The 26,725-nt window shown below is 36.2% G+C and overlaps 1 protein-coding gene across 1 annotated transcript in view; it reads right to left on the reverse strand.

The window, feature by feature from the left end:
• The window catches only part of SLC6A15 (solute carrier family 6 member 15), a 47,806-nt gene extending 21,300 nt beyond the window's left edge, over positions 1 to 26,506 (reverse strand). Inside the window, exons 1-5 of the mRNA XM_007459061.1 lie at positions 26,252 to 26,506; positions 7,433 to 7,899; positions 2,802 to 2,959; positions 2,311 to 2,437; positions 1,100 to 1,281 (exon numbers count right to left, since the gene is read on the reverse strand). Of these exons, the coding sequence (XP_007459123.1) occupies positions 1,100 to 1,281; positions 2,311 to 2,437; positions 2,802 to 2,959; positions 7,433 to 7,721 (756 nt within the window). The 5' untranslated portion in view covers positions 7,722 to 7,899; positions 26,252 to 26,506. The remainder of the gene's footprint in view (positions 1 to 1,099; positions 1,282 to 2,310; positions 2,438 to 2,801; positions 2,960 to 7,432; positions 7,900 to 26,251) is intronic.
• Between the last annotated feature and the right edge of the window lie 219 nt (positions 26,507 to 26,725).

The following is a 26,725-nucleotide window of genomic DNA, read 5'->3' on the forward strand; positions in this document are numbered from 1 at the left end:
GTTGGTTTTTGTTTTTTAAGATTTAATTGAGATAAAGTATATATAGCATTTATCACAGTGCCTAGAACAAAGTAAACAGGTAATAAATTTTGCCTTCTGTTATTGTTCTTGTTCTCATCATTATCAGAATCATCTCCATCATCAGCATTTATTACCACTACTACTGCTGCTGCTACTACTAGTACTATTCCCACTCTTACTAGTATATGATGGTAAGTGGCAATATGTTAGCCTGGAAAGATATATGATCAGATCTATGCTTTGGAAAGAAAAAACAGTAGAGATGGGTTGTTAAAGGGCAGAGAGAAGATGAACCAAAATTAATTCTTGCTATGGTCCAAACAAAAGAAGTAGAGAGCTTTAAAACAATGGCAATAATAATGGGAAAAAAATGTAATATGGAACCAAAATAGTGAATAACAATTACTTTCCTAATGCATCCTTTTAAAAAATTATCTGATTGACTTCCTGGGGTATCTAGAATTCACTTACTGTCTTTCTCAAGCACAGCCTTATGAAATTTTCCATTTGCCCTGGCAGGCATGCCCTTTAGTCTTTTATATTACTCTGAGTTCCTTGTTGAGATATATCATAACTACCTAATGTTCATATCTTTAAGAAACACTCCACAGTAGACTATTTTAAAATCTTTTATGCAACTTTTCCCTAGAGCACCTATAGTAGAGAAAAATGAATGATATAACACAAATAAAATAAACAAATTCTTTATTCTACCACTTTTCCCAATTTCCATGATTGGAACTAATCAGAGAACTAAAAACATTAAGGTCAGCTGAATACCAGCAACAAGAAAGGACTTTTAAGTATTGACAAAAAAGCTCAAAACAGATCTTGATAAAATAGGGAAGATTATAAACGACTTTAGTGTTATAAAACACTTATATCTTTATTTATGTCCTTTCCTTGATTTAAATACATTTTTTAAAGCACCACTTTTTACCCATCTTTAATTAACTGCCGAGAGAGTAAAGTGCTACTTGCAGTTTGCCCACACAGGTTTATAGTGGGTGGGAGAGATAGTTCCCAGGAATGGTGATGAGGTGATTAGCAGAAGCAGGAGGGGCTCTAACATACTAACTTTTCCAGAAGACTGAATGCCTTTGATCATAGCCAAGCACACCACAACCCAGGCAGCCAGCAAGCAGACGGTCATCTTCCAGTTTAAGCCCCCACTTTCAGAAATGGAACTGGAAATATTCAGTGCTTCTCTGTACCAATAATAGGTAGTGGCAGAACTTTTTTCGCATTCTGGCTCTACGACTGTAGAAAGAAAGGTAACACAGTCATTTCAGACTATAAAGAATAATGAGGGCATTTTCCCCCTAGTAAGCCTGTAAATCAATTCTTAACTTTTCCTAGAAAAGTACTACTATTCTACAGAAGCATTTAAATCCACAATGAAACATCCACTGTGCAAAAATGTGAAAAAGTCAACAGACATGAATCCTCTTTGACATTTGTTATTACACATTTCTAAAGTAGGAATATGTGAGATTTTTATCAAGGTGATTAAAATGTATCAGGTTTATAGCCCCTTCTGCCCCCAGAATTATCTGATTGACTTCCTGGGGGCAGAGCTGTCAAAAATGCTAGCTTCTAGCCATGTGACTTTTGAAATGGAGCTGGTTTAGAGTGACTAGTGCTGTAAATATAAAGTACAAAGGGGCTTTTAGAGACTTAGTATGAGAAAAACAGTGTAAATTATTACATAACTAATTTTTATATTAATTATATGTTGGAATGTTAGTATTTTGGATATATTGGATTAAATAAAGTATTTCACCTGTCCCTTTTTATTTTTTGTAAATACGGCTACTAGGACATCTTAGACTACATATGTGAGTTGCAGTCTATATTTACTGGACAGCGCTAGGGAATTGTTCTTTATATTCTAGGATATAAAAATAAATGATAAGAAAACCATGGAAAAACAACCCAAGACATAAAAACAATTCCTTCAATCTAAATTCTTTTTGTCCTCTTTTTTATTTTAATGAAAATGTAAGGCATCAATAAAGATATACAGAATAAAATACTGTCAAAATTTACAATTGAAGGCTTATAATTGTTTACCCTAACATCATGGGGCACAATAAAATTACTTGGAAAGAGCTAGATAAATTAAATGATGCCAAACATCTATCTTTCTGAGTATGTCAAGGAAAGTTTGTTATAGTAATAATTTTGAAAGATTTTTCCACATTATTTAAAAAAAAAATCTTGAAAGCTCCTGGCTTTACCAACTGTTTGATCTTTAGATACAAAAACACTACATGGTACATGTCTTACAAGTGTGTGAAGCATTTTTCACCAAAGGACACTGATCCCAAGGTAGAGGTTGCTGAAAAGACTGAGAAAAATAAAACAAACTCCAGCCAATGATGACATTGTAGTAGAGAGCCACAAAAAAGCATACCTGCAAAATAAAATAGTGTGATATTAAACCTCTCATGCCCCTTCCTTTGAAACAATGAGATGAAATGCATAAAACCCATTTAATACTTTAAAAAAAACCTCCTCATTTTATTTTTATTTGAAACACATTATCTTTTCTAAAATGATGACTCTCATAGACCTTAAGAACATGCATTAACAAGATTGAACTACATTTAAAGTTACAGCTTGTTTTGTGTATTAGTGCAAGCTCCAGTAGTGTTTTTTTTAAAACATGATTAAAGAGTTGAGTAGAAATACACACTCAAAGGTTTCATTTAAATTCAAACTATATAATTACAAACCCTGTAAAAATTATAAGGCATATACCATACCAGGAAACTTACTACACAACTTGCAAATCCAATCCCTCCCAGTTTAGGGCTTATGTAATTCCACACACCAATGCTTCCTCGCCGAATTCTTTGACCCACAGAAAGTTCCAGGAAAAAAAGGGGAATACCTATTACCAGAAGCAGTATTAAATATGGCAAAAGATAGGCACCTACAGAAACAAGAACAAATAAAATAGATTATAGTTTCAACAGTCACAGGAGAGAATACACTAATTCTGATTATCTCATGAAAGATGATATTTAAACTTCCATATAGTATAACTACAAAGGACTTTAAAGAAAATGCAATTTCAGTACTTTAAGCTTTCTGGTATTTGAAACGAATTTGACTGCTACAAAGAGTTTCTGATAAAAAATATGAAAAAAGTAAGGATACCAATGAATAGTTTTAGTTTCATTTTATTGAAATGGTAAACCAGCTTTATGTTTTGTAAAAATAATTGCTTCCTTAAAATTATTTTCTCAAATAGGTTTCACAAACTCCTGGAAATCTTATTCATATGATGTTAATGAAGTCATTTATTAAATTTTATTCAAACTCATCTAAATCATGCATTTCAAATCTGATAAATCAAAATGAATGAGATGTTATGGTATTAAAACTGACTCTTCCCAACTAACAACAGGGAAGAAGAAATGGCTGCTTAGACTGAAAGAGAAAAAAAAAAAGGAAAAAGAACTTCTACCACAGACAAATGTCATTTTTTCATATATATATATATATGTCATATAAAAAGTTCACTTCAGGAAACAAGTAATTTTTTGCTTTCCAAAATTCTGTTAAGGGGTAGGGAGGACTGACTAAACTGAGCTATTTAATAGCTATTGTAAAATATATGTGCTATTTTCCTTGTAGTAAAGTTTTCATACTTGAAAAAAATATATATTATTTTACAGCTAAATTTCAATTTAAGACACATGATTAGTGACTTTAAAATGTACTGAACAGCTTGACAATGTTAATATTAGACTCTGCTAATTGATAAAGTCAAATGTGAAACCTGTACCCATTTCTACATGAAAATACATATGCAAATTATTCATTAAATGACTTCTAAAATGGACTTGCTACATTCAAATTTCCTGTCTGGAGTTTTGTCCAACCAGATACTGCCAAGTGGGTCATGTAATCGATGGTACTAATTCCCTTTATAAAGTGGAGGCCATTTGTTATATTTTCTCATTTAAAAAATGTGTTTAATGGTATTGAATAGATTTTGGAAACTATTCGAATTGTTATGGTACCTATTCTGCTGAAGAAGTAAATATTAATGATTTTATTTTCAAATAATTTATCTCAGTATCTATATATCTCTGAAATAATTACGATATACAAGAATTTCCCAGGACTTCCCTGGTGGTCCAGTGGCTAAGACTCCGTGCTCCCAGTGCAGGGGGCCCGGGTTCAATCCCTGGCCAGGGAACTAGATCCCACATGCCTCAACTAAGAGATCGAATGCCACAACTAAAGATCCCATGTGCCGCAACTAAGACCCAGCGCAGACAAATAAATAAATAAATAAATGTTTTTTAAAAAAAGAAATTGAATTTAAAAAAAAATTTCCCTTAACATGGTGGTTGGTAGAAAATCTGTACTCTCTTACAGCTGATTTTCAGGCTTTGAGACATGAATTGATCTACAAAGAGGTATGCAATGTAAAGCATCAATGCATGAGATTATAAAACAGAATTATCAAAATTCAAATTCTAAAATGATTAATAACATTCAGGCACTAATGACCTGAACGTGTTTCCTGAAGGACCGAAAGTGCATTTTAACACGTCTCAAATCCTGGGGTGTGAATTGGTTTATGTGTGTGTGAATGACTAGGAGGAAAAGAGAGAATGAATTAAGACTGGACTCATTGGGAGAATTTCCTCCGTTATGTGTTCATGACATACTATTAGATACCTGGCCTTTTCTTCTAACTCAAATTTCTCTAACACGAGCCTCCGTAACAAAAATAGTCATAGCTAAACTACAACTGAGAATTCACTATTTGCCAGGCACATTTCTATCCATGTTACATGTAGTTACTCATTTATTCCTCACAAGAATCCAATGGGGCAAGTACCAGTATTTTCCTCATTGTACAGGTGTGGGAATTCAGCCAGAAGAAATAAGTTAACCTGTGAATGGTCACCTGGATAATGTGGGAAAGAGCCAGGCTTTATAGTCAAACTGACTTCAAAATTTGAGCTGGTACCTTCTACATTATAACACTTATTAAGCTTAACCATTGTGCTTTCAGTAATATCTTCAGACAAATCAACTTATATTGGTCTATTACTTTTTATTCTATTATTCATAAAGTGCCTCAAATGATGAATAAGATTTAGGTAACCTGAGACTGTTTGACTAAACAGTCAAATACCTAGACAGCTCAATGCCATACTGCACGCTGAGTACTGCCTTTTTTTTTTTTTTTTTTTTTTTTTTTTTTTTTTTCCTTGCGTTATGCGGGCCTCTCACTGTTGTGGCCTCTCCCATTTGCGGAGCACAGGCTCCGGACGCGCAGGCTCAGTGGCCATGGCTCACGGGCCCAGCCGCTCCGCGGCATGTGGGATCTTCCCGAAACGGGGCACGAACCCGCGTCTCCTGCATCGGCAGGCGGACTCTCAAGCACTGCGCCACCAGGGAAGCCCTGAGTACTGCCTTTTGAACTCCAACAGCCATCTTGAAACGATAAAGCCCACTGGTGTTTTATAATGTCACTCTCTAGCATTTGTAATTAGAAGAGAGGAAACAATACTAGGAAGGGCATCTTGACTCTCTTTACATATGAAAGAAAGTAAAGAGGAGGAGCTATTTTTGCTAACAACTGATTACTAACTATGAAATCCTTCAGAGCTCTCCACCAAGACAAATACTGTATTAAATGGAAAGCAACCTGAGCTTTCAGCCAAGATAGCGGTCTTCCTTAATAGTATCGCCAGTTAGGCTCATAAGGTGAAAGGTCTGAAAATCAGAATTCATCTTCTGCCAGTCTTGCAAATGTGGATGATTTGTGAGAAACAGAAAGCAGGGCAGTACATAGCTGCTTGTAGCTGATTTAATAAATAATTCATCTGTGATGTTAAAGACTAGCTAGAGGAGCTTGCTGTTTCAGTGGAGTGATGGGTAGTGCATCACCAGCTTCATGTACTGATTCTTACCTCTCTGGCAGATTTGTCAGACAGGCTACTTTTCCCCAAACCTGTTCTTTTGTCCCTGGTTGAATTAACTAAGCAAGACCTTTAACATATTTTGTCACCATGACACCTTAGCTTTTTATCTATTAGTGACTGAAAAGAAACCATTTCACATATGAATGGTTTTATTATTTCATCTGATATATAGGTTGTAACTACATCAAAAATAAAATAAAACCATGTTTTTGTCCAGTCAGCAAAACTATCACAAACTGGAATCAAAGACCAAAATATTCAGACTTTCCTTTATGTGCTGAAATGCTACTTACAGAATATTTAGTGTTTAATCACACTTGTTTGAACAGCTTCCATATATATATATATGGTAAAGATAGTAATGGTAAAGAAAGTAAAGCTTAATATTAAAGTTATTTTTAATTTAATAACCCAAATGTTAGTTAACTTAATGTTCAGTTTGACTTTGGTGTACTATTGAGCTTGTACATGAACAATGTATTCTTTTTTTTTTTTTTTTTTTTTTTTTTTTTTTGCGTTACGCGGGCCTCTCACTGTTGTGACCTCTCCCGTTGCGGAGCACAGGCTCCGGACGCGCAGGCTCAGCAGCCATGGCTCACGGGCCCAGCCGCTCCGCGGCATGTGGGATCTTCCCAGACCGGGACACGAACCCGTATCCCCTGCATCGGCAGGCGGACTCTCAACCACTGCGCCACCAGGGAAGCCCAACAATGTATTCTTTTGTATATGGTTTCATTTTCTTGATTTTAAGACAATTTTCACCAAATAACACTTGGTAATTATATGCACAAATACAAAAAGCTAAATATCATGTTGATCTAGATAATATGTTTAAAATTAGGAATGGTAATTATCATCTTAAGGATGCTAATATCTAAGGATGAAGACTATCTGGCATTATATTAATTATCTGGTTAAATTTCTTCTACTAGGATATACAAAGTTCTGGTCAGCATTTGAAGACTATAATCATTCTAAATTATATGAAACTTTTGATTTTTTGAAGAGGGAAACAACTTAAAATTCAGAGTTAATCAATTGTGGACAGAAAATTCTCTCTTGTCTTGTTCACCAATATCGTCTCATATCAAAAACTTGAGGACTTTTCTCCAAAGTGAATAACTGATAGGCACAAGGGATGGAACACTGGTTAGAAAAGTCAGTAATTTAGAGATGTTAATAGCATCCACAGAAAGAATTTGAGAATTTATGACCTTAAGCAATCCTTGAGTGTTCATACCAAGCCATCTGCTCCTATGGAAACCTAATCTGAAAACAGAGCTGAAATTCAGAGCTGTAATTACTTCCAGCAAAAGTGTCTCCCTAGTTTTACAGTGGAATTCATAGTTTCTAAAATAGTGAGACTACAGCAACAACAGGGGCTATTTGACATAATTAGCTTCAGTTTGCTCAGCAATGTATCACTCAAAAAAAAGCAGAAAACAGAAACTTACCACCCCCATTCTTCTGACAGAGGTATGGGAATCTCCACACGTTCCCTAATCCTACAGAAAATCCAACCTGGGCCAGGATGTATTGTAGTTTACTGTTCCAAGCTGGTCTTTCATCTTCGACTTCAGATCCTTCTTCAACATCTGTGTCTTTCTCTTCTTGGACGTCAACAATTAGTTCACTTTTCTTAAAGGCATCATCAGCGGAGTCTTCATTGGAAAGAAGGTCTTTGACAGACTCAATAACCTCATCGTCTAATTCTCTTTTTACCACCTTGCTATTCTTAGGCATTGGAAAGTGCGGGCAGTGGTATTTTTTTTAATTCCCTTTTGGTAAGTTTGTTAATTCTTTTTAAAAATATGTTAGTTGATAGGAATAAAAGATGGAGGAGGATATCAAAGAAATCTTTGATTCAAGGTGATAAAGTCTTATGGATCCTGGATCTCTATGTCCAATATTCTGTGGGTACCTGTAAAATTTTAAGTTGAAAAACAATAATATTTAATAAGGAAAAATATTTTAAATACCAAAGACCCTTTCTTTTAATTTTTAAGATGCAAACTCTTTCTACAGAGTGTAAAACATATGACTGTCCTTGACCTTTCAGAGCTTATTATTTCCAGAATTTTTTCAGCTCAAAGTAATCTGCATGCTGGAGTGGCACATCTTGTGGCAACCTACCCTGAATCCCATCAGACACAAACATTAATGAAACATACAATATCTGCTTTTAATGAGCTTATATCTACTAGAGAGAAAGGTGCATCCCAAATAACTGCACTACGCCGCACAATGTAAATGACCCAACATCCTTACAATAGGAGAGACCAGGACACATTGGATAAAAGTGAACTTAGAGTTGAGCAGAAATGGAGTGGGCCACACCAAACATAAGGAAAAACATAAACAGATTCAGGAAGTGGTAAAAGTTTGTGATATTTGTGTGTACATTCTCTCAAACAACTCAAGAACAACACTACCATCACCTTGGCATTTTCCCCTTTCTCCATTTCTGTTTGCATTATATCTCATCTCCTTTCTCTATTCAGATACAGACCAAGTAAGTGCACAAGGCATATCTACGAACCAATGAGACTATTCTTTATTTTTAATTGAAGTAGAGCTGATTTACAATATTGTTTCAGTTTTAGGTATACAGCACAGTGGTTTGCTTTGTTTTGTTTTTGCAGATTATATTCCATTATGGGTTATTATAAGATATTGGGTGTAATTCCCTGTGCTATACAGTAAATCCTGGTTGCTTATCTATTTTATGTATAGTAGTTTGTATCTGTTAATCCCATATGCCTAATTTGTCCCTCTCCCACTCCCCTTTGGTAACCATAAGTTTGTTTTCTATGTTTGTGAGTTTGTTTCTCTTCTGTATTCATTTGTATTATTTTTCAGATTCCACATATAAGTCATATCATTTGGTATTTGTCTTTCTCTGTCTGGCTTACTTCACTAAGCATAATATTCTCTAGGTCCATCCATGTTCCTGCAAATGGCAATATTTCATTCCTTTTTATAGCTGAGTAATATACTGTGTGTGTGTGTGTGTGTGTATACCACGTCTTCTTAAGCCAATTGTCTGTTGATGGGCACTTGGGTTCCTTCCATGTCTTGGCTATTGTAAATAGTACTGCTTTGAACATTGGGTTCATGTATCTTGTCAAAGTAGAGTTTTCCATTTTTCTAGATATACACCCAGGAGTAGAATTACTGGATCATATGTTAGCTCTATTTTTAGTTTTTTTAAGGAACGTCAATACTGTTTTCTACAGTGGCTGCACTAATTTACATTCCCACCAACAGAGTACAAGGGTTCCCTTTTTTTCCACATCCTCTCCAGCATTTATTATTTGTAGACTTTTTGATAATAGCCATTGTGTCCAGTATGAAGTTGTCTATTTTAAAAAGTGACTAAACATATGAGAGCTTCTCCTCAAAATTGGATCAGGAAGCTTTAAAAATGATATCCCAAGAATTGTACCATTTATTGCTAGAAAAAACATGGAATTCTTTGATGGAACTGCTGTTAGATTTACATTAAAAGTCAGAGAAACAGTCTGTCATACTTTATCTTATAATCTTAATGAAAAAGACAGGGTGCTAGGTAACGCAATGAAAAGAAAAATTCTTTATCTTAACCATATAACTATTCATCATTTTTAGGTTTGTATGTATTTCATTGTTTCCAAAATTAAAATATATACTCTAAGAAAATACACTCGTTAAGATCTGGTGAAGATTAACAGTAAGACTGTGAAAGAAATTCTGAAAGAGAAGCATTCCCAAAATATTCTGAATAATAGACACATCTCTAGAATAGCTGAAAAACTTCTCATGGTGACTATTTTAAAGAGGCCAACAAGGGTTGGATACAGAAATAGTTTCATGCAGTTAGGGATTATGTATGTTTAATTTGTACTATGTCCCCCTAGAGCTCAGTAATTATTAGTTGAATAGATGAATAAATATAACCACTGAAAAACTGAAATAAGCTAATTTTCCAAATAGTTTTTGCTGGAAGAAAACAACCTGACATATAAGAAATTGTGATTTGTGAGACATGAATTATCTAAAGGTCTACATTTTTTGGATCATCTAATTATAAACTGTTTGCATAATAACTTTACTGATACATGGATGAGAGCATTTGTTTTAATCTGACAAGCTTGGAGTTATGCCATAGCTCTTTTACTTAGTTGTGTAACTTCTCATAGTTATATGACTCTTAACTTAGTTTCCTCAATAGACGTTGGTCTGTTACTCCTTTTGCTTTTTTCCATACAAATAGAAAGGTAAGGAATGTATTGAAGTTTAAAGATATTATTACAGTAAAATCACCCACCATTTCATGAAGAAAAAATTTAAAAGACAGTGTTATTCATGAGCCTCCCTCAAATTAATTATCTCAAAATTGTTGTATTTCTTCTACAGATTTCTAGTCTTTGCAGGAAAAAAATTAAAAATAACATCTTTGGCCACTGTTGCATATTTTTTACATATCCAATGAATAATCATACATAGGATATCTTTTGGCATAGTTTAGTTTAAAAATTCCTGTCAGACTACCCAAAGTTCACATTCTTATGAAAAAAAAAAAATCAATGTCTAATGGAAACAAAATTTAAATGCAACTTTCTATTTTAAATGCCTAAAATATACTTAAGTACATACACAGATTTATAATGCAATAATCTTAGGCAACCTTTATAAAATTTAAAACTTAAAAAGTGATGCCAAATATGTATTTGCATGCATTTAGAGTTCCTTTTCTATTATAAGCAAAAAAAAGAAGTGATAGTAAATTAATAATATCACAAGTAAAATAATTTACACTCTCTTATCTCACTTTGCTTCTCCCACCTCCTGCTCCTGTCTGGGATGGCTATAGGAAAATATTGGGTGGGGTTGCAGTTAACATTGAAGTTTCCACAATAACACATAAGTCTTGGGGAAAAATGTATATCTCTTCTTCAATAGGCCATAAGCTCTACTTGGAGAATGACATTATCTCAATGTTTATATTTGTCTGTCAAATAAATGAACTGAAGTATGGCAGAATAATATTGTATAATAACTACAAGTATTTTACATTATTACACATTTGGTTGTTTTTTGCCTTTTACCCCAAGTCCCTATGTTTACTGAGTCAGAGGCATATCTTTCTTATATAGCTGCTGCTTATAGCCAAAAGATATAAATTCAGTTTCTGAGTGGATTTGTAAAAACCTAGTATATGAGACAATTTGAAAGCCAAATTAATTTCAAATTTTCAAGACCCAACTTTTCTGAAAGAGAATTTTTTTAGGAATGCCAAAAGCTTGCCTGAACTTAGCCCGTAAAAGTATGCCATAAACAAAGATTTAATTGACTATTGCCAAAAGTATATTACTGTTACTACGAAGCAGGAATTTCCAGGGAGGATGTGAAGTAGTGGGTGATAAATTTTTCATATTCTACCGGTCACATGGGCAGTAGGATAATCAGAATCAATTAACTGCACAGTCCCTGCCAAGTTATCACCATCCACTCCTGGGAGCGTCAACTTGGCAACAAGCTATGCTCTTCACCTGTACCTAGGAGTTGCGTTAGCTGTCCTCATCACTAACTGATAAGGGCCTCCTCTCTACAACGGAGTAACAGGTGAGAACAGGGCTCAAGAAAATACTGCCCATGAATCTAATACAACCCACGGTCTGATTTTGTAAATAAAATTTTATTGGAACATAGTCATGCCCACACATTTATTTATCTCCTATGGTTAATTTTGTGCTGCAACAACTGAATCACTTTGTATGGATTGCAAAGCCTGAAATATTTACTATTGAAAAAATTTGACAACCACTGTTCCAGAGATTAAATCTGAATTGAAGATGCAGAGTGCCCCAGATCACTCCATCTACGCTTCATTTGCACAGCACTAATTTTTTTATTACATGGTGTGACAAGATAGAAATCTCCCCATTCAAAAAGGAGATTATTTACTAAGTAACTATGAGATTATGAGTAATTATGAGATTAATTGCTAAGAATGAAAAAGTTTTACATAGAAACAGGGAGATGGAGGGGTAGTAGTTGAGAGGGAAACAAAAGCAAAAGATAAATGTAGAATATATATCAGGAAACAGAATAGAATAAAACACAAAATACTAAAAGATAAAATAGCAGACTTTTGCTAAGACTTGTATTATTTAGTAATAATAATAATGTAGAACGGTCAACACTGAGAAATTACTAGTATAGAGATTCCTAGGGATTTCAAGCAGAAGTAGAAAGGAGAAATAAGCCCAGGATATTCAATCACCTCTATAAAAGCTAAGAGAAAAAAATACTTGATCTTCAGTTTTTATACTCAAGTACTTTGTATTCCAGTTATAAATGTCACAGGCAAATATTCTCATCCATAAGAGATCGATGAGCCCTAATGGGGAGAAAGAGGGACAGGCTACACGATCATGAAATTTAGCCAATCTAGACAGGGACCCATGTTAAATGACAAGTGAACATTAATTTAAACAAGGAAATAAGGTTCAAAATCTATAAGAATTATGTTGAGAAAAATATAAGTTAAAATCCAAAAATAACCTAACAAAATCAGGAATTTAAATGGGAGAAAGAAAGAAAGGTATGAGAACGTCCTCATCTTTCATAGCAGAAAGATTAGGATTAAACTGTAATGAGGATTAAATTGACAGTATCAATTTAGGATACTGTCTAAATATGAAACTCATAGTCCAAAAAAGGATAATGACCCCACTTCTTCATGTTTTTGTTTAATCCTTCTTATTTACTTTTAATGAGATCTTGTAGGAATTAATATTTATTCCTGTGAAAAGATATGTGTTGGTGCCAAACATTTATTTTTTTAATATTTTTTTGGCTGTATTGGGTCTTCATTGCTGCACGCGGGCTTTCTCTAGTTGTGGTGAGCAGGGGCTACTCTTTGTTGCAGTGCACTGGCTTCTCAATGCAGTGGCTTCTCTTGTTGCAGAGCATGGGCTCTAGGTGTGTGGGCTTCAGTAGTTGTGGCACGTGGGCTCAGTAGTTGTGGTTCGCAGGCTCTAGAGCACAGGCTCAGCAGTTGTGGCCCACGGGCTTAGTTGCTCCGCGGCATGTGGGATCTTCCCAGACTAGAGCTCGAACCCATGTCCCCTGCATTGGCAGGTGGATTCTTAACCACTGTGCCACCAGGGAAGGCCATGGTGCCAAACATTTATATCTAGGTTCTAGAGACAGACAGAGTTCAAATCCAAACTCTATCACTTATGGTTTTATGACCTTGGCTAAATTACTTAGTTATCTAATAATAAAGTGCTTGGATAAACGCAAACACATTGAGAGTACTCAATATATGTTTTCTTTTTACTATGATTATCGCCCTCTTATATTTGTATTATATTACAACTTCATTCAATTAAGGATAATGTGAGTCCTGAGCCAATGCTTCATGTTTCAGGTGTCTTAACACCACTTTTTTATAAAACCAGTTTTCTATCTCTGCATAATAAATTACCTCAAAATTTAATAAAAATACAAATAAATTACCTCAAAATTTAAATACAAAAACTGTATTTGCTCATGATTTTGTGGATTAGCAATTTGAGCTAGGCTTAGATGGTCAGTTGTTTTGCTTCTCTTGACTTGGGTCACTTCTGCTCTGCAGTCACCTGTCAACTTGAGTGGAGGAGGATGGTCTAAGAGGGTCTCAAATCACATTCTGGCAGGGACAGCCTATCAGCCAGAGCACTTTGGTCCTTCTACACATAGTCTCTCCAAAATGCTAGCTCCAGCTTGTTCACATTATAAGCTTAGAGTTCCAACTTTAGCCAAAAGGGGTAAGCCCAACACACAAGTGCTAGTAAAGCCTGTTTGTGTCACATTTGCTGATGTCTCACTGACCAAAGCAAGTCACACAGCTAAGTCCAGATGACTCAAGAGTAAATAAACTCCGTGTTTTGATGGAAGGAACAACAAAGTCAATTTGCTAAAAGTATGAGTAGAGGGAAGAGAGAAATACTGCCACCATTTTTGAGAATAATCTGCATTTGTCCAGTTAGATTTCCTCTCCCTAGATTTTGAACCTTGAGGAGAACAAAGAGATCAAAAAGTTGGCATCTCATTTAATTCCAAAGGCATTATGCCCAGGCTGTAACTATTACCATAGTCATGGATCCTGTATCCAGTTTTCAGAAGTTTTCATTCTTGCCCTTTTCCATCTTATTGCCAAGCACCCCATTGTTTCTTTGAGTCCTTGCAACCCTGCCAATATTTCTTTTTTTTTCCCTCATAGCCAGCATCAGTTTCTGCAGCTTGCAAAGAACCTTATTATACACCTATTATAAATGTAAATAATACACCTATTATAAATATAAAACAATTGGTGTCTTCCCATTTATCTATTCTATATAGGGACTTACATACATTAAAAATGTTGAAAATGTTACATTATTTAAATTTGGACTTATCTTTATATTTTTCTCATTCTCCCATTTTTGTATTGCTTTAATATCTTCATATGTAACTTTTCAGAAAAAAAAATCTATTTTAAACACTTAAAGCTAGATTCAAAACCTTTTAAAATCAACATAATAAAATTTTAACTTGTGGTTCTCAAGCCTAACCATTTTTAATGTGTTTTTCCTTTCTTAAGATTGTTTCATTGCCTCGCCACATAAATTTTGAAATCAGCTTGTCAATTTCTACCCCCAAAAAAACAGGCTGCTGGAATTTTGAATGGGATTACATTGATTCTATAGACCCATTTGTGGAGCACTCGCATCTTAAAAAATTGAGTTTTCCAATCTATGAACTTGGTATATCTTTCCATTTATTTGTATCTGCTTTAATTTCTCTCCAGAAAAAAAGTGATTTTTTTTAAATACATGCTTTATATCCTGCAACAATGCTAAATCAAGTTGTTATTTTTTAAAGATTCCTTAGGATTTTTATATAGACAATATGTCATTGGTAAATAAAGATAGTTTAGCTTTCTCTAATTGTTTGCCTTTAATTTCTTTTTCTTGAGTTATTTTCTGGCTATAGGACATCCACCAAAATTTTGAACAGAAGTGTTAAGAGCAGACTTCTTCATCTATGCCCCAATGTTAGTGGGGAAGTACTCAATATTTTACTGTTAGGTACAATGTTAGTTATGGATTTTTTCATCAGGTCCTTTTATCTGTTTAGAAGTTTCTTTTATTCCTAGTTCAGTGATTTTTTTTTGAATCATGAATACCTGTTGAATTTTGTCACATAATTTCCTGCTTTTATTAAGATAATCACATAACTTCTTAATCTGTTAATATACAGTATTATATTGATTGGTTTTGTATCTTTTATTATGGGATAAACCCCACTTACTCTAGATGTATTACCCTTTTAATATATCACTGAATTTATTTGCTAATATTTTGGTAAGGATTTTTTTCAACTATATTCATTGGAACATGGATCTGTAAAATTTTTTTTCTTATATTTTACTTCTCTGGTTTTGGTGGACTCCTTAATAGAGTTCTGAAATGGCCTCTCTTTTATTTTCTGAGAGACTATATGTAGGCTTGGTTTTATTTCTTCCTAAAATGTTTGGCAGCATTCACCAATAAAGCCATCTGGGCCTGGAGTTTTCTTTTATGGAATATTTTCAATTAAAAATTCAATTTATTTTTTTGATATACAGCTACTTAGGTTTTCTTTTTCTTGCTATGTTAGTTTTGGTAAGTTGTGCTTTTCAAGGAATTTATATCATCTAAATTGTCAAATTTATTGGCACAAAGTGATTCATAATAGTCCCTAGTGTTTTTTAACACCTGCAGGATTTTTAGTCTTATCTCATTTTTTATCCCTGCTGTTGGTAATAGGTGTTTTCTCTGCTTTTGTCTTGATTATTCTTGCTAAAAATTTCACTATAGAGTTAACTCAAAATAGAAATAATTCACTATAGAATTAACAGAGTTCTTACTCCATCTTTCCAGACTTTTAAACTACTATTGTTACAACATCTTTTGAAATTGTTATATTAGACATTAATAAATGTTTCCAGTGAAAATATGCAAAACCCTAAAATAGCAGGCAGGCACTTGCATCTTAGATATGAGAGATGACTCAAACAGACGTGCGTGTGCTGGCTAATTACTAGCATTTTCCACAATCTTAATATTCTATAATAAAGAACTAGAACGACAGTAAATTATCTCCCTGACTTGGACAAATTGAAATTTTACTGAATAAAGTTTTTTTTAAATATGAACCAATTCTGAACATTGAATCTGAAATTCATTGTGAATTCAAATGAAATATATTTTTTCATATTCTAATGTATAAGGTAAAATGTAAAGACTATTTGAACAAAAATAAAATGTTGAACCATATTGAAATACCCAAGAAAAAAAAGGCACATGTTAAGAAGTTTGTAGTTATGAAATAATCGTCATAGAAAAAGACAAAATTTGGTAACATAATGAAATAATGATTTTAACAAATAATACAAAAAATTTTCAACCATATAGAATTCCACCTAAGCATTTATTTTTCAAATTATATCTCTTTATATAAAATATCTGCATTAAGCAAAAAGATAACAAAAAAATCACAGAATCATTTTTACAAGTGAAATACAAAGTCACAACTTACACTTGGTAACATACGTTTTGCCCAAAAATGTGGACTATAACACATCTATCAGAATGGCTAAAATAAATAAATAGATAGATAAATAATGACACCAAAAGTTGGTGAGGATGTGAAGAAACAAGATCAATCATATATTGCTGGTAGAAATGTAAAATAGTATAGCCACTCTAAAAAATAGTTGGCAGTTACTTTTAACACTAATAATAGAGTTACCATTGTGACCATCATTTTGCACTCTTAGGCATATATCCCAGAGAAATAAAAACTTATTTTCAAGCAGAAACTAGTACATAAATGTTCATAAAAGCTTTATTCATAATAGCCCCAAACTGAAAACTACCCAAACGTCCTTCAATGGGTGAATGGTTAAACAAACCGGAGTACGTCCATATCATGCAATATCAGCCATAAAAAGGAAAGAACTATTGATACATGCAACAGCCTGGATAAACTTTAAGGGAATGATGCTAAATGGGGGAGAGAAAGCAAGTTTGAAAAGGATATATATTTCATGATTCCATTTATATTACATTTGTGAAATTAGATAATGACATAGATGAACCACAGAACAGTGGTTGCTAGGAGTTATGGTACAGAAGGACAGGTGGGTGTGCTATAAAAAGGTAGCACAGGGGAATCTTGTGAGATGGTTACCATTTAGTATCTTCATTGTGATAAGGGTTGCATGAGGCTATACATGTGATAAAATTGCAAGGAACAATACATACATACACACACATACAGAAAAAAATGACTGCATAATCTGGAAAAGCTCTATGAATTGTACCAATATCAATATGCTGGTTTTGATATTGTACTGTATTTTTATATAAGATTATAAGGTGGGGGAGGCTAAGTGAAGGTTACACAGGACCTCCCTTTGTACCTTCTGGTGAGCTTGCATTTATTTCAAAGTTAATTATAATTATACAGCAATTCCCAGAAATTGACATGTATTTTTGTTGACTTCTATAAACCAAGGACAGATCTTAAATTTTATTTAACTAAGTCTTTCAAAAGGCCTTTTAAACATTTTGAAAATATACAAAAAGCCTTTTAAACATTTAAAATTTTATTGAGAACACCTCAGATTTAGGCACTGTATTCATTTCCTGAGGGTGCTGTAACAAATTTAGATTTAGTGGCTTGAAACAACAGAAATCTGATCTTTCAAAGCTCTGGAAGCCAGAGATTTGAAATCTGTTTCAGTGAACCAAAATCAAGGTGTTGTCAGGTCTGCAGTCCCTCAGGAGGCCCTAGGGGAAAGTCTGTTCTTCGCCTCTTCTAGCTTCTGGGGCTGCCGGTGTTCCTTCACTCGTAGCCACATCACTCCAGTCCATACCTCCATAGTCACATTGCCTCCTCCTCTTCTATGTGTATCTAATCTCCTCTGCCTCTTTCATATAAGGACATCTGAGATGGCATGGCATATAGGGCCCATCTGGACATTCTAGGATAACCTCTTCATCTGAAGATAATTTCTGCAACAAGTCTTTTTCCAACTAAGGTAACAGTCACAAGTGCCAGGAATTAAGAGGTAGACAAATCTTCAGGAGCTATTATTAGCCTCCTGCAGGCACATTGTATTGTATTACACTTATTTATATATTTGTATTATCATGCCTTATGGAAAAAATGAATTTGAAAGCATTCAACATGCTTCATTGTCATCATCATAGAATGTCAAGTATGATCTCTCTTAGATATTTCCTATAATAGATAGCAAACACAAATGTTAACAATTCTTCCCAATGCTGTATTATCCCTGTTACTCATCTCATTAATAAGATGGAGTCTATTTCCCCTTCTTTTAATTCTGGGCTGGCCTTGAACTTCCTTTGACCATTAGAATGCAGAAGTGACACTATGCAAATGTCACTAGGCCTCAGGAAGCCTGGCAGTTTCTGCTTTGACTCTTTTGGAAGCCAGACACAATATAAAAAAATGTCCACCTGCCCTGTTAGAAATCCCACATGGAAAGTGAGAGAGACACTCTATCAGCCACCAATCGTATCAGCCATCTGAGCTAAACCCACAGGCACAAGAACAAAGATGTTGACATTCTAGCCCCAGTTGAATAGCCAGCTAATATCAACTAGAAATATCAACTAGAACAGATGAATCACCTAGCTGAGCCCAACCAACACAGAGGATAATGAAAAATAATAAATCATTATTGTTTAAAGTCACTACAATCCCAGGAAGGTAATAGAGGGTGAATGCTTCAATATAACATTGTTTCAAACCTACTAAAAAAAAAAAAAAAAATGGACAGTTTGTTATGTAGCATATGTACTAAGTGCCTAATGGGGGAGAGAAATTGAATAGTCACTGAATTTAACTGAAAGTAAAAATACTTAACTAAATTTGAAATATTGTCCAAGGAACCATTCACAGTGGGGCTAGACCTGTGTAAAAAAAGGTGTGGTTTAGGTTTTTAAATCCATGCAGTGATTCTCTTGTAACCACAAGATAAATATTAGCCTTGAAAGACATGTTTAGTTACCCTAATGTAAAGCTCCATAAGGTCGATCTTACGCTTTTGTATATCATTTTACATATCAGAAATGAAACAAGGATTATAAGAAAACCTGCAGACATCAAAATGACCATAAGGAAATACTAGCAAAAACTCTACACACGTAAATCTTGACAACTTAGTTGAAATAGGCTAATTCCTTGAAAAACACAAACTACCACAACTTACCCAACATAAAACAGGTCATTTAATATCCATATAACTATTTAGAAACATGAATGCATTATTTTAAAACTCTCACAAAAGAAATCTCCAGGCCCAGATGGTTTCACTGGAGAATCCCACCTAACATTTGAGAAACAATTAACACCAACTCTGCACAATCTCTTCCAGACAATAGAAGATGATAGAACACTTCGCAGTTCATTTTATTAAGTCAGTATTACTCTGAATCCAAAACCATACAAAGATAGTACCAGAATAAAACAAACAAAAAACTACATATCTATATCTTTTGTGAATAAAGACAAAAACTTCCTTAACACAATATTAGAAAACAGAATTCAGTGCTATATAATAAGAAATGTACCCCATGACCAAGTGGGTCTTATTCTAGGTACACAGGCTTGTTCAATATTCAAAAATGAATAATGTAATATTTTCCCTGAAGTTCAGGAACAAGACAAGAATGTCTATTCACATACTTTTATTCAGTGTGGTACTGGAAGTTCTAGCCAGTGCAGTAAGGCAAGAAAGGGAAATATAAGGCATATAGATTGGAAAGGAAGAAAGAAAATTTTCCATATGTGCAGATATCCTGATTGTCTATTTTGAAAATACCAAGGACTCTACAAAATATGAACAGTACTTTTATGTTGAATACTTCAACTGATGAAAGAAATCTAAGAAGATCTAAATACATGGACAGACATACCATGTTCACGGACTGAAAGACTCAACACAGTAAATATGTCAGTTCTCCCTAAATTGGTATACAGGTTTAAGGCAATTCCTGTAAAATCCCAGCAAAAAATTTTGTAGATATAGATTATTCTAAAGTTATATAAAACGTCAAAAAACTAAAATAGCCACAACAATTTCAAAATGGAAGAATGAAGTAGGAGGAATCTTTCTACCTTATTTGAAGACTTATATAGCTACAGTGATAAAGACTGTGTGAGGTTGACAGAAGGACAGACAAATAGATCAATGAAACAGAAGAGAGTACCCATAAGTAGGCCCACACAAATACACCCAACTGATTTTTGACAAAGGTGCAAAAGCAATTTCAGAAGAGAAAGGATAGCCCTTTCAACAAATAGCTCTGGAACAATTGGGCATTCCTAAGCAAATATAGCCTGGACCTAAATTTCATACCTTATACAAAAACAACTCAAAATGAATCACGGACTTAAATGTAAAACATCAAACTATAAACCTTTTAAAAAGAAATCATCAGGAAAAATTTTGAGATCTAGAGCTAAGCAAAGAATTCTTAGACATGAAACCAAAAGCAGAATCCATCAAAGCAAAAATTGGTAAAATGGACTTCAAAATTTAAAAATTTGCTCTGTGAAAGAACCTATTAAGAGGATGAAAAAAATAAGCTAAAGACTGGGAGAAAACATTTGCAGACCACAACCCCAAGAAAAAGCAACAGTATTTAGGATCTATAAGAACTCATAAACATCATCAATTAAAAATAATTTAGAAAATGGACAAAGGACATAAAGGGACATTTCACTGAATATGATGTCTGGATGGCAAATGAGCACATGAAATGAAGTTTGACATTATCAGCCATTAGCAATGGTAACTAAAACTACAATGCGATGTCACTACATACTTATTGGGATGGCTAAAATAGAAAGACAACCAAATTCTGGCAAGGATATGGAGAAAACTGGATCATTCATACATTGCTGGTGAGAATGTGAAATGGTACAGCTCTCCAGAAAACAAAACATGCAACTACCATATAATCCAGCAATTGCCCTCCTGAGCATTTATGCTGTAGAAATGAAAATTTAGCTTCCATAAAACCTGTAAACAAGTTTCTATAGCAGCTTTATTCATAACAACCCTAAACTGGAAAGAACTCAGGTGTCACTCAATGGGTGAATGGTTAAACAGACTCTGGTAAATCCATACCATGGAGTACTACTCAGAAATAAAAACAAACCACTAAAACACACAACAGCTTAGATGAATCTATAGACAATTATGCTGAGTGGAAAAAGCCAATTCCAAAAGGTTCACATTATATGATTCTACTTACATAACATTCTTGAAAAGACAAAACAACAAACATGAATAATAGGTTAGTGGTCACCACAATTTAAAGAGAGGTTGGGGACAGGACTGAAGTGGTTGTGCTTATGAAAGGGCCACACAGGGATCCTTATAGTGATGGAACTCTGTAACTTTGCTTTATCAATGTCACTATTCTGATTATGATGTCATAGTATAGATTTGCAAAAGGTTACACTTGCAGAAAACTGCATAGAGGGCATGCAACAACTCTCTGTGTTACTTCTTATAATTATATATTATCTTATATAATTATTTCTTAACAGCTTCATATGAATCTATAACCATCTCAATTTTTTTAAAAAAAACCTTAGTCAACTCACTAAAAAATGTACATTTTTATGCTGATATAACCAGTTAATTTTAATGAATCCACTAAATCTCATCTGCTGCTCTAATACAATTTTATTACTAAGAATATTGAATGTAGGAAACTTTCCTATAAATTCAGAAACTACAAAAATCATGGACCCAAAATATCCATTGACTTTTATACCTTACTCATTTGATGGCATCTGATGCCTGGCTACTGTTGTCCCAAGAGTACTTTTTATATGCTACTGTTTTCACTTTAGAATATGTTTAAATTTATATTTAGAATAAATAATACAATAATATAGTGGGTATAGAGTGAAAAAATATCTTCCCACTCTTTTTCCCCAGCACATCTAATCCCACCCCTATCTCTCTATAAGTCACCAAAGTCCTCCACAGATATTTGGTATATATTCAAGCTAATATGTATGTTCAGGTTAATATGTGTTTTCTTTCCACCTTCCCAACCTTTTTCTTTTTACACCACTGTTACTATATACTGTATGATACATAATTCTGCATCTTGGTTTTTCACTTTAAAAATCTTTAAAACCTTTTGGGGCTTCCCTGGTGGCGCAGTGGTTGAGAGTCCACCTGCCGATGCAGGGGACACGGGTTCGTGCCCCGGTCCGGGAAGATCCCACATGCTGCGGAGCGGCTGGGCCCGTGAGCCATGGCCGCTGAGCCTGCGCGTCCAGAGCCTGTGCTCCGCAGCGGGAGAGGCCACGACAGTGAGAGGCCCACGTACCGCAAAAAAAAAAAAAAAAAAATCTTTAAAACCTTTTGCTCTCAGTACAATAGTTTATCGTGTTTTTTAAATGATCGTATGGGTATGTCATACATTACTGTGTTTTTTCAGATGATTGAATGAGTATGTCATATATCGGTCATTTCGGACAGTTTGCTTCAGTGTTCAAGCAACTCACTTTGCCTATCTGACATTTACGTATCTGTAGAATAAATTCCTAGAAGCGGAACTGCTTGATCAAAAGTTATGTGCTTTTATAATTGTGGTAAATATTGACAAATGACCCTTTATAAAAGCTGTCTCAATCTGTACTACCACAAGCAAAGTATGAAAGTGCCTGGTTCCCTCTGCCTTCTTCAATACACTGAGTAATATATTTTCTTAACATCTTTATTGGAGTATAATTGCTTTATAATGTCGTGTTAGTTGCTGCTATATAACAAAGTGAACCAGCTATATGTATACATATATCCCCATATCCCCTCCCTCTTGCATCTCCCTCCCACCCTCCCTATTCCACCCCTCTAGGTGGACACAAAGCACTGAACTGATCTCCCTGTGCTATGCAGCTGCTTCCCACTAGCTATCTATTTTACATTTGGTAATGTATATATGTCCATGCCACTGTCTCACTTCGTCCCTTCCCCCTCCCCGTGTCTTCAAGTCCATTCTCTACGTCATCTGCGTCTTTATCAGTGAGTAATATTTTTGATCTTTGCCAGTCTGATCGGTGAAAAAGCTCCCAGGTTAAGCATTCTGTTCAAAGATAACAGTCAATTAATCTTATGTGAAAGTATACCTTAGCGTGTCAATCACAAGGAAATAAACTGAACTTGGAGACTGAAAACAGCTCTATCCTATATCAAGTGGTACCGTGCATTTCATACCACCCTGTAGCCCAGTCTCTAGGGCTTGCTGTTCACCAAGAAATATGAGACAATCATTACTGGTCAAAGTTAATGTATAAGCAGATAAATTTGTTTATTAAAAAAATTATTTACTCAATATATCCAGAAGAGTAGTTAGGACTTGTTTTAAGTTATAGGGCAAACTGGAATAAATCTAAAGATGCCTGCTATGTAACCTTGAATGTTTTCACGCATCAGACTACACCCATGGATTTTTGTTAATAATGCAATCTGCTCAGAAACTATTTTAAAATCGACTCTGCATAGGAATATATTATTACAGCCAATCATGCATATGTATGCAGTAATAAAGGGGTTAACACACTCTCCAAAAGAAGTTGAGAAGTAAAAGCTTTCCGTGCTTTTGATTACCAACAGTCTCATTCAGGTCTGTCATTCTAAGTCAATGATTTTTTAATTACCTGGATGATAACCCCAGAGTTCAAAGGAATGCAAACTTCTTACCAATTAAAACAAAAGTTTTATGTCATGACAGGACAAGTATATTTTCTAATATGTACAAAATAAAATTTGAACTGTGATCACTGGGTAAACTAACGCTTATCAAGTTTAGGTTTTAGTAATTATTCTAACTTATTTTAAAATTTCAACAACTGACAACTAAGCATCTCACCTGATTATTGGTATCTCAAACAGCTATGATCCAATTTAAAAATTCTTTACTATTTGCTATGGTTTGAATGTTTGTGTCCTCCCCCCATCCCATATATGTTGAAATTCTAACCCCAAAATGATGGTATTAGAAGTTGAGGCTTTTGGGGGTTAATATGAGATGCTAGAGAACTAACTAGCCCCTTCGACCACGTGAGAACACAGTGAGAAAGCACCCTCTATGAACCAGGAAGCAGGCTCCCACCAGACACGGAATCTGCTGGCACCTTGATCTTGGACCAGCCTCCAGAAGTGTGAGAAATACATTTCTGTTCATTATAAGCCACCCAGTTTATGGTAATTTGTTATTATCAACCTGAACTAGACTGAGACAGTATTTCTTATTTACTTTATTAATTGGATAACAGACCACTTATTTCCTAAAAACATATGTAAACATCTTTCTTAACACCATTAAAATACAATATCTTGAGTTACATATATTGGAATATAAAGTAATTCTTGAATCAAATATATAACGTGCAATCAGAAAAAAAAAACTTGTCAAAAAATGATGACATTCTCTTCCTTTCACAACAACATTAATTCCTATCTTTCTGCAAAAAAAGAATACACTGAATGTTCTTTTCATTTGGAGAAAAATGGTCAATGAATTCAGTAATATATTGATAATATATTTTAAGCTAACATATACATGGATCGTTGGTCATGTAAGACACAAAGCCCACTCATTTTCTCAAAAATAAAAGACAATTTTGATGGTTGAATCCTCCGAATTTAATGAGAGAAATACACACACTCTTCGGTCCATCATCAAGTATTTAATAAATACCTACTACAAGTCAAATCCAATACTAGGCGTTGAAGACAGAAGCAGGAGTGTATCTCAGCAGCATTCTTGCAGAACTGAGGCTGGGTGGGGTAAGGAGCTCTTCACGGGGTTGTTCGTCAGAGAATGGTATTTCTTAAAGCAAACACATTGTTCCCTGTGTTTCGAGAAAGCAACCAGGCAATGACAGGTATAAAACAGCTTTAAAAACGGGGAGACGAGAAGCCCAAATGTAGCACAGAACGCAAACGCTTCGGTCCTCTTGTGTTTCTGGGCAGTGGACCAAACAAGCGGTGCAGACTGAGACTGGGTCTACCTTTAAGACCTGGAGGGGAAACGGCCGGCCTAGGGGAAAACGGTCGCAGTCTCATTTGCATAAGCACCCAAACACTGCTGACGTCACGGCGCCCGAGTGCGGACCCCGCCCCTTCTTACTCCACTGTTTCCCGGCTAGGGAAGAGAATGGAAAGCGGAAAGGAGAGCGCGAACCTGTGGGCTGCCCTCTCCGCGAACGAGCGGCAAACGCCGCTTTTCCGCTTAACGGAAAAGCATTCCAGCCACTGCGGCCTCTGAGACCGGGTAGGTCATAACTGTCCCCAGGACAGCTCGAGCGTTTTTAATCCATTCGTATTTATAAGGCGCGTTACTGACTGTAAGTCTACTCCTATACTCAAACGGTCCTCTGCCCAGGCCACGCACAAACGAGCCGAGTTCATGAAACGTAGAAACGGTCTCCCATCCTCTCCTTAAAATCCCGGCGCCAACACCCTCACCGCCACATCCTCAAATCCCTGGATGCGCAGAAACACACAGGCTGTGCTTTCTCCGAGAGCCGCGTGCCTTGTGCGGGAGAAAGGCCCACTTCAGGACCATTTAACGCAGGATACCTCAGGCAAAAGGGAACTGGGGTCACGTGAAAACACACCGCCTTGGGCAGTCGCCTTCGGCAGTTGCAAAAGCAGCCAGAAGCGAGCGAGGAATGAGATTGGCTCCTCTCCCCGCCCCACCCTAACCTGTACGAGGATCAGCTTCCAACTCAGCCAAGAGCCCTGGAAGCGTCTCGCTCCTTCCCGACCCTGGCAACTTTCCGACTTGCCTCAGGCGGACCCCGCCCTTCGGCCAACCCTGACTGGACTTGGAAGCTACTAGTCTTTCGGGGATGCTGTGGTCACGACAGAAAGAAGGATGGCGGCACGTTTCGACCCATGTGCTTCCCGTACACACCGCTTCTAGGCCCCCGATTGTGCACAGGTGCGGGACGCAGAGCCCGAAGGGTAGCCCGCTGAGCCCAACTTCGCCCTCCTGGGGCTCTGGAGCCGCCCTACCTCCCCTCACCCCAGAGCCCTTCCCGGGATCCATCCATCAATTCCGCTCCCTTCCCCGGCCCCGAGCTCCAGGGTGCCTCACGGTGAGCCCCACCCTACCTACACCGTGTCCTTAGCGGTAGGAGCGTGTCCTCACCGTCAGGGTGTCTTGGCCGGCGCCTCTTGCTGTGTCCACGTCCCGACAGTAGCAGCAGTGGCCAAGGGGTCGGGTCCAGGTGACTTACCGAGGCCGCGGGGAGCTGTCTGCAGAGAAGCAGCTGCTGAGGGAGGGCGGGCCCTGTGGCGGGGTGGAGGGGGTCTCTGCCCTGCGGGCTGGCAGGGGACTACTCGAGCGCCTGTGTGTCCGCCAGGCGAAGAGCACGAGATGCAGGCGCGCGGGTGCGTGCGCGCGCGGGTGTGTGTCCGTGTGTGAGTGAGGGTGTGACGGAGGCGCCCACGTGCCCGGCCCGCCAGAGCTGCGGCCGCCAACAGGCTGCGGGGGAGGGGGGAGGCTGCGGGTGCCTGTGGGACGCGAGCCAGGTCTCCAGGCCCGGCGCCGCACCTCCCCGCCCCTCCGCCCCTTGACGCAGAGGCCGCTGCGGCTGCCTCGCTGCGTCCTCCCTGCGCTCCC

This window comes from Lipotes vexillifer, unplaced genomic scaffold (genome assembly GCF_000442215.2).
Source record: "Lipotes vexillifer unplaced genomic scaffold, Lipotes_vexillifer_v1.1 scaffold210, whole genome shotgun sequence".
Taxonomy (NCBI): domain Eukaryota; kingdom Metazoa; phylum Chordata; class Mammalia; order Artiodactyla; family Lipotidae; genus Lipotes; species Lipotes vexillifer.